The sequence below is a fragment of the Acipenser ruthenus genome, chromosome 10 (genome assembly GCF_902713425.1).
Source record: "Acipenser ruthenus chromosome 10, fAciRut3.2 maternal haplotype, whole genome shotgun sequence".
In the NCBI taxonomy this organism is placed as follows: domain Eukaryota; kingdom Metazoa; phylum Chordata; class Actinopteri; order Acipenseriformes; family Acipenseridae; genus Acipenser; species Acipenser ruthenus.
The window spans coordinates 34,007,400-34,022,928 of NC_081198.1; the positions used below are offsets into that span (position 1 = coordinate 34,007,400).

General features: G+C 38.7%; 1 protein-coding gene across 1 annotated transcript; it reads left to right on the forward strand.

Moving 5' to 3' along the window:
- Positions 1–658: 658 nt before the first annotated feature.
- LOC117411940 (insulin-like growth factor-binding protein 5) lies at positions 659–15,497 on the forward strand. Its single transcript, XM_034019816.3, has 4 exons — positions 659–1,545; positions 11,913–12,118; positions 12,606–12,725; positions 13,037–15,497. The coding sequence occupies exons 1-4, from the start codon at positions 1,215–1,217 to the stop codon at positions 13,166–13,168; spliced, it is 789 nt and encodes a 262-aa protein (XP_033875707.1). The 5' UTR covers positions 659–1,214; the 3' UTR covers positions 13,169–15,497.
- Positions 15,498–15,529: the final 32 nt, after the last annotated feature.

Below are 15,529 nucleotides of genomic sequence, written 5' to 3' on the forward strand. Positions count from 1 at the left end.
ACAATAATAGAAACAGAAGGATTAATTTCTAGGCGATTGGTTGTTATGTTACCTAAGAAAATAGTTTGTATGTAGTAATTTTATCACAAGCAACTTCCTGGACATATATTTGCTATCATTTAGCTTTTAAAAGATGCAACATTGAGAATGCATTGTACCTAACCTCCCAATGTTTCTTCCTAAACACACGCTCCCTTGAGAAAGGCATCTTAACCTGCATGCCGAAACCTGGGGAAGCTGGCAGTTGGGAGAAAATTATGTATTATAGTGAAACACCTCCAACACCCACACACATACAACTGACTTTTTACACTGACATACAGACTCAATATAACGTACAGTGTTGTGAGCATTTTAACCTAAGGCACGCGACCATGAAGAATCTTAGTCTACTTGTGTTTTTTTGCACGAGATTTGAGGTTGCACCGGTTACTTATACTGCTTTTCGCTCTTGGCATCTTCTTAGCCTCGAGTGTCAAAGGCAGCTCAAATTGCAGAGAAAGACTGGCAGCGAGCCAGCAGCGTTTTCAAGCGCCAGGAACTCGCCCCAGAATCTGCACCTTGCATAGCTTGGACGTCCGCCTTCTTTACTCCCATGTGGGTTATTCATGGTCCCGGGCCGAGGAATTCACGGCTATTTAAAAAGGCAAGCCTGCTCTGAAGTTGATCAGTCGGCTTAGAAAGTTTTCTAGAAGGGGTGGTATTGGAAGGGCTTAAAAAAACTTTGGGTTTTGTGCACAGATTTGCAATTATTTGCAGACAGAACATTTAGCAGTTTTTATTTATTTATTTTTTCTTCCAAGGAAAGAACTTTTGAAAGCGTGTATCCCCATACTGGTTAATTTGCACCTTTTTGGTGACATTTGGTTAATTTATAGAAATATATATTTTTTTGCTTTGCTTTTTTGCCTACAGCATGTGAAGCTAACTGAATTTTGTGAACCTGTAGAGAGAAAAACAAAACAAAAACCCTCTGTCGTTTGAGGTATTCTGCAGGGTTGTGTTGCAGGTGCTGTAGATGCTGAAACATAATTCTTGAATTGACAACTCCTAAAATCTTTTTTTTTTTTCAAGTTTCATTTTTGTTGTAATTTATCGAAACGTATTCGGTGAGCAGAGTCACGCTTAGTTGAATTTTGAAGACTTTTCTTTGGACGACTTCAATAAAGACTTTTATTGTTATTACTGCAGTACTATTATTTTGCGATAAGAAGATGATCAGTTTTTGCCTGTTGCTGTCATTTTTCATGGGACTGCCCCAATGCACGGGCTCTTACGTCCATTGCGACCCCTGTGACGAGAAAGCCCTGTCAATGTGCCCTCAGGTCCCGGTCGGCTGTGAGTTGGTTAAAGAGCCGGGCTGCGGCTGCTGTAGGACCTGCGCCCTGTCAGAAGGACAGCAGTGCGGCGTGTACACCCAGCAGTGCTCCCAAGGACTTCGCTGCTTGCCACGAAACGGCGAAGAAAAGCCGCTTCACGCTCTGCTGCACGGCCGAGGAATGTGTAGGAACGAGAAGGGATACAAAGAGCACCATCCACCCACCGGTAAGTGCAACCTGGCTGGGGGTGCTGTTTTTTGGTCTCTAGACAGTAGCAGCTAATGTAATGTACGTGTGTATGTTGCTTTGTCTTCCCCTCACCCTTGTATTTATTTCTGCCTCTATTTATTGTACTGAAAAAAAATTCAAAGAGCAGCCAGTTTTTTACATCCAGTAGTAATAACAGTAGACCGTGTTGAGTAATGTTGCGTGTGATTATACAAATGTTATTTTAAAAAGGGAATAGTAATGTAATTATGCATGTAGGTAAGTTATATCAGTATTTGTTACAAATTATACCCGTCTGTAACAAGTTTATATATATAACACTGACTGTGTTACGAAGGTGGCAAAAAAAGTTGGGGGTACACTTTAACGCAGACTATCCACACAGAGATTCATAGAAACAAGAGTAACAGGTTCACCAGAACAGCCGGGATATATAAAATAAATAAATAAATAAATAAATAAATAAAAATCCGTTTGACGGAGTGCCAGTCATTTGTTTAAGTGTAAACAGCTGAGGTAAGACTAAAAAGTACTACCTTACCTAGTGTAATCTACCAACCTAACTTTCCTCACAGTCAGTGTATCTTTCATGCGTTATTACGCATCGATTATTTATCAAACTCTCCGCGAACCACCCCACAAATGTTTGTTGTGTTCCTTCTGTGAGATATTCTGGCCGTTTAACATTAATTACTGAAAACAGAAAACTTATTTGAACCATGGAAAACATAGTTGACCTTCATAGGGTCATAGAGTACGGTATGCGTTATATGACAAGCAACGCGTGGGGTTTTACTCAGCTCTGCGCTAGAGTGATGGAAAGGTAAAGGTGACAATGGAAAACATTTCTTGTGTCGAGGTGTGAAATGCTTGCTCTGCATGACATACATAATGACCAGTTGGCACAGCTAACACAACGGTTTTAATGGATTGATTTTGTATTTGATGGTTCACAAATCTTGTATTGTACAGTAATTCAATTAGTTGGAATGATTTGTTTTGGGAATGAAGGTATGGGCTCTGAGGCATCTTTGCAAAGAAGTAAGCACTATCTAATGGGAACCCAGAACTCAAATATGCTGAGACAGCCCATAGACTGCCCAACATGCATGTGGCTAAATCTATATATCTGCATACTCTTCTTCTATTCCTTCAAATATCCAGTTTACTTATGTATTCTATATCCAGTTTACTTATCTATTCTAAATATGTCTGCCAGATACACACCACTTTGCTTACTGTAGTGTTCTATTTGAATAAGACATTTGGATTTTGGGGTTTCTATGCTTTGTAAAACATTTTTTCCACGTTTTATTGGATTTTGATTCAAATCGCAGTTTGTTTTGACCTGACTGTGTTACTGTACTGTAAATGCAGTGTTTGTACTTGACAGCAGTGTTTAGAGACAGTACACTGTAGGCTGAATGCAAAATGTAGCCAAATGTCATACAGCACTCTAGAGCTACTAGAGTAGAAACAAACAGCTCCAGTACTTTGTTTATGTCTTAGTGGGACAATCCATCTTTGCTGGAAATTTCCAAATTGAAAGAAATGGACTTTAAATTCCTGGGGGCAACAGATCTTGGCAGAGCTGGCCGGCCTGAACTAAGGTTTATATCTGTGGGTGGTGTCGAGAGTTAGATTACTGTTCAATGATTAAATCTGAAAGGGGGGGGGGGGGGGGGGCTCCAATTAAAAATAAATGAATTTCTGACTAACTGTAAACAGACAGACAAATCTGATTGAAGGTCAAGTGCACAATTAATTAACCTCTTGGTTTCTGGATATTTTTGTAATAGTCCTTCAGTTTACAGTACAAGCAGAGCATGTATAGCCACTGTAATGCCACAACAGTTACTACAGTGTTACAACTGTGCTGCAATGTTAATCCAATAGTAGTTCAATGGTTCAGCAACATGTTTTTGGAAGTCCTCTTTATAGAACCACTGGTCTGATAATAATGATTTTTTGATGAATTCATTTGACCAGGTTTACCTTGAGCTGAGATGTGTCATCTCTGTTTCAACCTGGTTTTACAATAGGGTATGACTTGACCACAGAGAGGTTATGTGACCTGCCGAAGTGAAGCCCGGGATCTCTTTAACTCTTTTACCGTGCTACTGTACACCTGCTTCCTATACAAGTAGTACACTATTGCCATATATGACCAATTACATAACTATTAGGTCTTGTCAAAAACAGTTGATTTGCAAGGTAGATTAGAAAAATCAGCTAGTACTGCACACTCAGTGAAGTGAGACTCGATTTCTTTTTAACTACTAAAGAACTGGCACCTACTATTAGAGCTAAATCTTCTGGTGTCTTGATAAACACACGACTTATTTATCAGTGTCACCAGAACCTCACAGGTGGAATTGTAACCCTGTGTGTACAGGTTTTAGGGATGGGACAGTATAACATTTCGATTGTAAGTCGCCCTGGATAAGGGCGTCTGCTAAGAAATAAATAATAATAATAATAATGGTATGATAACCTTTAAAAAAATACCATGGTAACCCTAATAGCACGGTATCAATCATTCAAGTTATAAAATGAAGCAAGGTGTGTAAAAGGTTAGATGTGTTTACACCGCGAGCGGAAAATGGTGTTCTGCAATGTCTACAAAACGGCGCTCAGTCTTCAAATAATACAGCATCTGTTTTCTTACATCCAATACATCCATGCAGTAGATATGTTTTGCAGGTGGGGTAAGATCTTCCTCAGGCATTTCGCTAAGGCTTGAATTGTCATTGCTTCGTTTGGAAGCAGACATTGTTACTGACATACTGCATTAGCACTCTTTCCAACACATGTGTTTGATGTTTTCAGTAAAAAAACAAAAAAACAAAATGGCGAAATGACGGCGATGATGCTTAACTGCAAGGTACGTGGAGGGAAGTGCACGACTTGAGACAGTAGAGTAATAAAAAAAGAAGTTGTTCAAGTGAAAATTTAATTTTCCTTCACTTTGTTCATAGGAAGACGAGCTTTACCATTGTATACCGTAATTACCTTAATTGTGGTGCAGCGCAACAGAAACGGTATCTATACCGTAATGTATCTAAACTGTGGTAACCTCAAATCCGGTATACCAATCCATACCGAACAGGTTTAGTGTATTTTATTTGTTAACAAGTGGTAGATTTATAGTACTAGAGCAATATCAGATATCAAGTATTGTAGCTTGCCGGAACTACAAATAAAACAGGTGAGCAGCCACAATTGGCTGCAGGACAGCAAGAACTGTTTGCGTGTTCATTACAGTATTGGCAGCTGCTTGGTAATGACCAATATGTATCATCATTTACTGTAAGACCACCCCTGTGATGGCTGCCTGCAGATCTGCATCTGTCCTCATTTATGTGAACATTACCAAGGTTCTTTTCTCACAGCAAAGATCTACAGTCTATGGGGCACGCTCAGTTAAAGCACATGGTGTAGGAGTGGTTTAGTCGTCATTAAGCTGCTACTGCCAAGCAACATGACATTGCAGCAGCTGATTTTTGTGCCCTTGCAGCTCTTAAAGCCTTATGTTTGCTCATTTAAACGCAAAGCATCCACTGTCTGGTTTAATAAAGGCATGGTACAGTCAAGCAAGGGGAAAATACAGGGAAAGAAATTATGGAGTAGCATGTTCAACATTTCTAGGTAAAGGCATTCTATGAATGTGCACTTGCTGCAATCTGTGCCACATATATGTATCACAACTGCTTGTAGCTTGCATAGCCGCCCCTGTAAGCACTTCCAAAGTATAATTATATTTAACATGAAAGGCGCTGAACAATTGCAATCTTTTAAAAGAAATGGTTTGTTAAGGACTGCCCATTTTTTTAACTCATGAAAAAAGCAGTGCTTAATTGTGTGTGGATAAGGGCCACTGTATGTGGAAAAAGCTTTGATACTGAAACCAAAAGTGTGAATTCACAATGTCAGAACAATAAAAAATATACTTTTTTACAACTAACAGAGATCTTGTTTTTTGTTAATTTATTCATGTTAAGAGGAGCCCTTAACAAATAGAGGAGCTACTGTAGCCAAACTGGACGCAACATGCATTATATCAAAACACGTAAAAATGACTTTCCCAATATTCGCAGTGGAAATGATAAAAAACACTATAAAGATATTTCATTTCAATATTCAGCTACTATGGCACCACAAAACACTAAATGGTAACAAAAACACCAATACCAGCAAAGTTTCAAGTTCGCTCAATGTATAGAGTTCACTCTCTACCCTCTTCTTGGCAACTCAGTGGAGCTTATCTTGAATAAGTGTTCCTTAATTTAGACTTGAATAGCATATCTGCGCTATATATAACTTGGCAGGCTGCTAGAAACTGAATTAAAATGCAAGCAGGAAACTAGTTTGATTGCGCTCTATTACTGTTTTCACTTGGTATTATGTTTTTAAAATGGTAATTTCCTGTGAAGTACTGGCTATAGGAACCGTTCTGAATTTGGTCTGTGCCAACTCAACTTTCAAGATCTTTTTGAACCTATGGAAATAGAACAGCTATAAATTGAATACAGAATACAGTTTTTAGATTTTTTTTTTTTTTTCAACACAAAGAACTGAGTAACTGGAAACATGTACCATCTATATATATGTCAAGGGTTGTGATATTGTCTTGGACCTAATTCAGCTGTTACACGTGTTATAAGCAGATCATTCTCAGCTTGAAACAATTATGGACATTTCAGTTGGGCCAGAGAAAATCTGAAAACCTCCTGAGCCATTGCTATTGTTGCATGTGCATGTATCTGATTAAGGTTGCACATGCACGCAGGTGCTCTAACTATTGAAGTATTCCAGTGTAATGTGGCCGCTGCTAAATGGATTCTTTGTTTTTGTTTTATTACTGAGGATTTATTATCAGGGATTACCTTACCAAGGTCCGTTGAGTTGTAAGCCTACCTGAAATTTGGAACCCTTGTGGGGTAACCAGTTTTCTTGATGAGATTACCAGCTTCTCATTGAAATGCATTTCCATGTGTCTTAAAGGACAAAGGTAGGACAAAAAAATTAAATAAAAACTTGGTAATCAACTGAAAGCAGTTCTCAAACCAGTTTCCTAAGGTTTACCATTTGAAATAAAAAAAAAGCTGCATATATTATCTCAGATTAGTATCTTGTGCTGCGTGGAGCATTGCGATTCCTTATCAATTACTGACATTCTCATATGAAGGTGTTTTTGTTTCCTAATACTGAATAGCTTATAATTTAGTGTTTTAAGTGATTGGTGACATGTTAAAATGATAAAACTAAGAAATAATGAAACAAAAATATGTGGTTGATGTACTCAATTTGCCTTTTGGAAGGTGTCTCACTTTTCTATTGTTTTTGTGTGACCTTTAAACACAGCAAAAAGAAGAATTTATGTTGTCCCACATATTTGTTTATAGAGTACGTGATACCTGTTTATGTATATTATTTAAATGCAAGCAGGTACCAAAAGAAAACAAAAAAACGCTGATCTCCCTTATATCATCCGAGTCTGAACAGAGTATTCCTTGTCTGAGCTTGTCTGTCATTAATTGGTTACCTGTTGGGAGTTGTCCAAGCAGCAATGGCAGAGGAACAACACATCAATTCAGAGGAGATTTAACTGGGATAGGATTGCTTAAATTCCTAGCACCGTATGTTTAAATGGGGGTAATTCTAAAACCCAGAACTGGTTACCAGGCCTCTCTTAAGTTTAAACTATGGTTTAAACTTACCTGTACTTTCACTGCCAATTACTAGCCAAGCTGGCCCCACACAGCAGTTAATTCTATTCTGAGGAACTTTATGGCACAGAAGTGTTTTGTAGTCTCTGGTTTGTCTACTAAAAAGTCTAACATTTCAAAATGTTACCCTGCCAATTTATAAAAATAATTAAAGTTAAAGTTGTGATCTGCATTATAAATATGGTGGTATCTTATATGGGGTAAAAATAAAAGGCAGTGCCTTGAATCAGTAGGACATGTAAAAAATGAATACAGCTGGGGATGCAATCTGATCATTAACGTTATCCACTTGCATCCTTTTCTAGGCTGAGGGCTATTTTTAGGCCCAACTCATTATCTGCTGGAATGAATGTCTGCAGAGCTTAATAGCTACCTCAATAGCTGCTATTTCCCTGAACTTCATGTTTTCGGGAGGCTTCCATGCAGTGCACGCAATGTTTTTCTGAAGTTTGACAATATGTATCTACAGTGGGATGTCTGTAGAGTAATGAGGGTTCTTGCAAAATGATAGCTTCTTAAGCATGCATTGGTTGCCAAAAAGCCCTGTCTCTTTACCAGGGTGGAGAATTAAATTCATAGATAATAATTGCTGAAAGATCCTCATGATATGTACATCTTCAAAGCCATCTGATACCCCTATATTTTGTGGAAACTTTATTGTGGCAAAACGGGTAGAGATGTTGACCAGTGTTCTGTATGTGATGCCATGTGCTGGAATCTCTCCAACAGATTGGCATTGATTCAATTGTAAAACATGGGCTCACTCAGCCGTCTTTTAAAACTAGGTCAAGTTTTAGTGCAATGAAATCAAGCCCTGGCAAGAAACATTCAGCTTAAAAAAAAATAAAAAATACGGGTCCCTGCATGGCTCACCTCATAAAAGCACTGCCACGCTGCGTGCAGGGTGAGTCATTCAACCAGAGATCACAAGTTTGAACCCTGGTTGTTTGATGTAGCCGGTCTTCACTGGGGATTCCGTGGGGGCGCCGCATTGGCTTTGACGATCCCAGTGTTGGGGAGGTGGGATCCAGTTTAGACTGTTTATCTTCACCGCTCTGTAGTGACCGCTATAGGCTTTGTGAGCTTGGGGGAGAGATTTGCTGGGCTGGTCTTTGTCCTTCAGAGGCCGGTAGCCTGCAGACATCTGCTCTTGAGTTCTTGGGTGTAAAAAGACGCAGATTGGCCTGTGGGATCAGAGGACGCCCACTGAGCTGTGTGGGGAATCGCTGCAGTGAAGGAGAAATAATAATAATTGGGCATTCCAAATTGGGAGACAATCGGGGGTAAAATAATTGGAAATTCAAAAAAAAAAAAGAGACTGGAATTGTATAGAACACATTCTGTCTGTATCATCTACCCATATACGCAACACAAAAACCCACAAAACATACAGTACTTCCTACATTCAGGCCATGGTAATGAAACTGTGGTATCAGCATCACTTAGAGAGCATCAAAATACAATCAGTTTTATATGCCATAGAAAGTATGTGACCTTAACATTGTAGAGAATGTGTTTCTAGGCACGATTTCTATCCATATTACTCAAGACAGTCTTGCACGAGATGGCAGAGTTGTTCAAGAGTGTCAATTCAAAGATGAAAATGTGATTGTATTGCGGCAAGTCCCTGCTATTACGATTTCCACTAGCTTGATGTGATTAAAATACATGCAAGAGATATATTTATAGTACTTTATTACATACTTACTGACAGGGACGAGTCTGGGAAAGTCAACGCATCTGTATGCTGAACTTGGATAGAAGCCTGTCGGCCAGAAATGAGAAATTTGCTCCATTTCTTTTTTTTTTTTAGGTGGGGTTCAGATCCCAGCTGGCTAAGTTTTGAATTTAGAACCTTCTGATGCTACAGATCAGATCTGGACAGATCAACAGCACACCCCTGAACAGACCTTTTTTTTTTTTTTTTTTTTTAATAAAACGCCTTTTGCAGGGCACATTCGCAGAGCATACGATTCTTTGTATTCCATCCAGCTGTCCTGTAATATCTCACTGCCTTCTCTGTAACAATACTTGGCACATTTTGTCAGTGTTCCGGCCAGACTTTGACTGCCCATCGCAATTCTGCTGGATTTCCTTGCTGGATAAATATAACAAGTCATGCACTGGCACAGCAGTTCAGTTAGTCACGGACTGCCAGACACCCCAGTTATTTCAGACCCTGCTATACAGTACAATGTGGCTGACCGGCTCTCTTCTTAGAAGTTGAGACATGTGCTATTGCCACTTCTTTGTGATTTGTGTTTCTTCCTTGCAGCTCGCAGTGGTGGATTCCCCATGGTGTCTGCAGCTGAAACATCTTGAGGTTGAGTGTAGATCTCAGTTAAACAAGAAAATATTTGTCTTTGTAGCAGATGTTGTTATTTACCTTTTAACGGTATTCCCACAAAAAGGAAAGTCCATCAATATTTAGGAAATAAAATGTTTATGTTGGTCAGTTTTGAGATTTAAATGGTTGAGCTATTTACAACATGTTCAACAGGCAGTACTACTGAAACTTGAACTGGCAGGGCACAAGCACCTTTCCAGAAAGATTCACGCTAGAATAAATGTACCAGAACAGAACTCCTTGCTTTGTTGCACCCTGCTGCCCGTACACATGCTGTTATCATCTTTCTGCAAAAAAGCTGACTGTGGAATTTTGGCCAGATATTTGTTCAGATTTCAGAATGACATCACACTGATTAGATGGATTGTGATAAGTGGAGAATTACTGAAATACTTCTAAACGATAAAACATCTGCCCTCATCTCTGGGATTAACTGGGATTTTTTTCCTGACTTAATTCTGATCGTTATCTTTGGCCAACATCACTCAGGGATATGTTAATCTTTTTCAATACCATGGCCAATAGACTGCTACGCCACTGCTGTTGAATACAGTTGCAATGTTGCATCATTCTATTGCCATACTTTAAACACAAAAATCTGGCCGTTCTACTTAGTTAAGAATCTGAATAACTGTGTGACTGAAAGCACATTCCATACATAACCTGGTATGGTAAGTGGCTTCTAGTTCTGTTTCAAGCTGTTTTACCATAGTTTAGATTTTAACCATCTGCACCAAGAGAAAATAGTCCGATGAGAGAGCCTAAGGCCATGCTTATGCAATGAATTTGACATGCTTTACCACAATGTTACTTATCTTGCTTTTATTATTGTTTTACCATGGTAATACAGTTCATAAAAATAAGTAAAATCAGAGCTCACTTCAGATATTTCCATATTCTAACAGCAAGAGAATGCCTCGGCTAATGACTAGTCTTTTAACATCGATTTAAAACTGTCCAGGTTTTCAGCACCTCTTCTTGTAAGAGAATTCGGGCACAAGGGTGGCATCTGGCCACCCTCCTCTGGCATCTGCAAAACGTAAAACACGACCAGGAGCGTGATTGAAATCTGGGTCAGAACCTTCTACTCAATGGCAGTTGCTATAGCTTACTTTGGTTTCTGTGGCTTCACATGAGCTTGGGTTAGGGCATTTACAGAATCTCATGAGCAGAGAGGAAGTTTCCACTCCCTGTGCATGGCCGTTGGACCAGTTTTTTTGAGATGAGAAATCGGTTAGGTCAAGCTGTCTCACAGATTGCACCCTGAAACTACAACTGAACCAGACTTGTACTGTAGGTTTCAAAGCTCAGCACAACCATTGCATGACCATGACTATTGAGCAGGACAACAACATAGCTAAAGTGTGCAGCAGTGTGGAGTAGTGGTTAGTGCTCTGACCGGAGGGTTATGGGTTCAATCCCAGGTGGGGGACAGTGCTGCTGTACCCTTGAGCAAGGTACTTTACCTAGATTGCTCCAGTAAAAACCCAACTGTATAAATGGGTAATTGTATGTAAAAATAATGTGATATCTTGTAACAGTTGTAAGTCACCCTGGATAAGGGTGTCTGCTAAGAAATAAATAATAATAATAATAATAATAATAATAATAATAATAATAATAATAATAATAATAAAACATTGTCAGTGGGTTTTAGGGTCCCCAGGGGCAGCAAGGACAACACTGATTCTGCTGTCTTACACATCGTTACTAAAATTAGCAAAGAATAGTGTTTGCTTAATAAAATAATCACGCAAGGGACATCCCATTTTCTGTAATAGATATGCGTTGTTTTTTCCGATCCCTATAGGATATATGTATAGTAGTGAAACAACTAGTGTACAGAAGTGCCCTCTGGTGGAGAAATAGTTCCATTAGACTACTGTTATTTAAATACAGAGAATCCAATTTTTCATCTAATTTATGTAAATCCATTGGAAAAATGTAATGAAACTTTGCACTGACAATTTCTTTAGAAGTTATTTCATGTACCATGCCTTTTTTTATTAATTATTTCTGGTGAAAGTGTGCACCCTTTCCTTAATGTCTGGACATTTTCAATAAAGGAATATAACAAGAACTCCATGGCAGAGTAATTTGCAGTTAAGTTAAAATGCCTTACCCATACTTTACAGTTCCTTGTGTCAGCATAGTCCCACTGTAATTAAACTACCTTTGTTTTCTACAAGGCTGAGGCTGTAGAACACTAATGTAATGTGTTTACAAAAGCTCTGGGTTTGTATATACCTGCAGAGTATCTAACTCGATTTCTCGTGTTTGTGTTCCCAGATCATGATTCACGAGAGCCTGATGACATCCCTGAGATCACAGAGAATCCACTCCCTGCCAAGGTGCCTCTCCACAACAAGAACCGAGTGTCTGACAAGAAGGCCGAGGCATTGCGCAAAGAAAAGCGGAAGAGGTTGGAAAAATCCAAGACTGTCATTCAGGCGGATTACACCCCCTACCCCATCGACAAGCAGGAAACAGTCTATGTAAGTTTAAACACCTGCTATAACACTGTCATTTTACCAACTGAGCCTCTGTGTTCGAGAGGGACGTATGACTAAACAAGGAAAATTGTGGGGGCTATTGATCGAAACAATGGAGTTTCTAAATAATGGTGCTGTTTTATTCTTTCCTGCTATTTTACACATTACATACATTACATAGTCTTGGCCCACAAAGGGCCTTTATGAGGATCTGCAACTGTTTAGATCAATTGAATAAACTCCACAAAGTTCTCATTTTTAAGACCTTCTGAAACATGATTTACTTGTAGTCTTTGTGGGGGAAGCCCCTGCTTACCAAGCACCTTATATATGGAATAGGATACTATACGATAATATACAAGTACAGCACTACTGAGGTCCCATGTCACATATTAAATGACTGGTAAAAGGATGCATGGATGCTGTGTGTTTTGTTTGGTAGGTGCATTTAAGATATGAATCTGTAACACTCCTGTCATTGTTCTCACAGGGTCCATGCCGAAGACAGATGGTAGAGATTCTTAAGCAATTAAAAAACTCATCTCGAATCTTAACCCAGGCACTGTACCTACCCAACTGCGATAAAAAGGGCTTGTACAAGCGGAAACAGGTATGGAAGAATACAATTGAAATTTTAGTGATTTATTAAAGGAAAACAAAAGGCAACATTTTAAAGTAATTTCTTTCCACCAGTCAAAGAATAAAAAAAAAAATGCAAAAAAAATAAATGCAATAATCCCTTCCACATCAGGAATTACTCGAGATTATGGACTGGTCTTTGGGTTTAGTATTGCCAGGGTACTAAATAAAGATCAATTTGGCCATCCTTTAAGTGTAGTTGGTTTTCTTCCAAAAAAAAGTTCTCACTTTTCCGTTACTTCTAGCCTCTCCCTTTTTTTTCCCCTTTTCCTTGTGCTGCAGTGCAAGCCGTCCCATGGGCGGAGGCGTGGAATCTGCTGGTGTGTGGATAGGTATGGGCTGAAGCTTCCTGGCTCCGAGAACAAAGGTGCTGACATCCACTGTCAGGAACTGGAGAGCAGTAACAATGAGTGAGGTGGAAAGGAGGGGTCCAATCACCACACTCCCCGAGAAGGTGACCCAGGGCCTTCCTCCTTCCCTCTTGCCCACCCGCCAGTCACTTCGGGATAGAAAACCTTTTCATAAAAGAAAAATAAAAGGAAAAGGAAAAAAGACATTTGAACCTTCAACTGTGCGCTCATCTCTAAATAGCTGGGCTCTCTGGCTCTCTGCTCTCCCTCTGTCTTTGTCTCTCTGTCTTGGGGCCTCTGTGGAAAGGGCTGGGTCAAAGCACTTGATTTGTAATATATATATATATATATATATATATATATATATATATATTTTTTTTTTTTTATACAAACTGAGGTTTGAGCACAACACTTCTTTTTCAAAAAAACAGAAAGAGAAGACTGTGATGACAGGACTGTCTTTGTCTTTATGTTTCTTACTTTGTAAAGCCAGGAAGTAGCAAGAACTAATACTAAAGGCTATTTTTTTATTATTTTAGTTAATTGTATTATTTTTAATTTTATTTTCATTTTATTTTCCGACAAGTTACGTAGCTGCAGAAAAAGTTCTCCTTATCCGGACGTTTGTCTTGTCAGAGCACTTACTTATGTTGGAGGAGAGGAGGGGAGAGAACCTTGTTAGCTGTAACATTTACAGTTTGTGTGTTTGTATGTGTCTGCATTTACTATGTATGTATATGTGTATAAATTGGGCCCAGTTTTATTGTCGTTGGATAGGTCATCTCTTACTGGCCGGTATACACAGTATACATACCTGGAGTTTCAGCAAAAATAATTCCTGGTGCTCTGTGACACCGACCATACTCAAACATGCCTATGTCTGTGGACTGGCGGTTTTGAAACACCCCATAGGTAAATGCTTAAAATATATTACTTGCTAGGTTTCTTAGTTGACTGAGGATCACCATGTCTTTGTGCTATATTCTTGCCTTCAGTGGAGTAAGATATAACTTCCAGGACATTTTGAGCCATTTTTTTGATTATGTATAGATAGCAGCAGAGGTATATTCATATAAACATCTATGTACAGGTGGCCAGTAAGAACGCTCTTAAAAAACAATGTGTTAATAAGAACTCGCTAGCCCCTGAAAAAGCACCTTTCTTAACAAATGATACAGGCAAGTCTAAAACACAGCCTTTTTTTCAGTAGCAAGAACCATTTTCATTGATCCTTTCAGGTTCTAGCTAACAATGTTTGGCTGTTTCTGTTTTCTATGTAAAACCAGGGAGGAACAGTTTTCTCTCACCCCTGGGTTTCCATGAGCAGATGCTATCTAGCTGGATACTGTTTTTGTCTGCACTCTCTTCAAATGTTAAAGTGATTGTAAATGTTATCCTTAAAGAGACACAAACATAAAAACACACACCCTTTACAGTGGGGTCTCAGTTATCTGAAATTTATGGAGCGACCTTTTTGTTATACATTTAAAAAAAAAAAAAACTATATGCAAATACAGTTGAAATGCGTAAATGTGTCAGTCTGGTTTTGGGATTAGTGACATGAACAAGGTCATCCATTAAACAAACAAACAATAAAAAAAAATCACCTCCAACTGGCCAAACATGTTCAATTCTATTCCAGGACAGCAGGCAAAAACTGAATGAGTGGCAATGCTAATTATAACAGCTGCTACATTATATAAGTACCATGTAGCCTGCAGTTACAATGTTATATAAAAAGCAGTTGCAGTAGATGACTAGATTGAAAATACCTGTGCTGTAGTTAGTCATTAAATGTTTTTATTTGTGGTAGAGCATAACTCTTTTACAAATTCACAAATTGACAGCTATTTATATCTGTTAATTGTTTCGACAAACAGTACTTGTGAGACTTCCGATATATAGCAAAAATACAGTTGACAAGAGATTCTTTCTTTTCTCAGTGGGCAGAAAGTGACCATTCCATAAATGAAGTCATTTTTTTTTTGTTTTTTTTATCAAAAACCTGACTGGGTATGTTGAAGTTGAGAGGCTTTCAGTAAGCTTTACTGATGTAAAGACAGCATCTAAATCCTTCTGTATTGTGTTTTTCTTTAATTTTCTCTCTCACTGTCACACTCTCTCGCGCAATGACCCATTGCTTGCCCAGTTCACACCCTGACTGACCCCAATACCTGGAAACCCATGTCAAAATAAGCTGACTTTTACTGAGCTATTTGTGGCTTTAACGTTCATATTTTAAAAAGTGCTGCACCCATAGTAGTTATTTTCTCCTGCTTTATTCCCTTCCTGAAGCTTTAAAATGGGGTTTTTATACATTGTCCGGTCTGCAGAAATCTGTTAGTAACATATAACGTTTAAACCCATTGCAGAAGTGTTTGTATCCTGTGAAATACTCTGTCCAAAAAAAAAAAAAAAAAAAAAT

Excerpts from the sequence above, each read along its gene's own strand:
- LOC117411940 (XM_034019816.3), top strand. The coding sequence starts at position 1,215 with ATGATCAGTTTTTGCCTGTTGCTGTCATTTTTCATGGGACTGCCCCAA. Across the intron at positions 1,546-11,912 it reads AGAGCACCATCCACCCACCG|ATCATGATTCACGAGAGCCT; the intron begins GTAAGTGCAACC and ends TTGTGTTCCCAG. Across the intron at positions 12,119-12,605 it reads ACAAGCAGGAAACAGTCTAT|GGTCCATGCCGAAGACAGAT; the intron begins GTAAGTTTAAAC and ends TTGTTCTCACAG.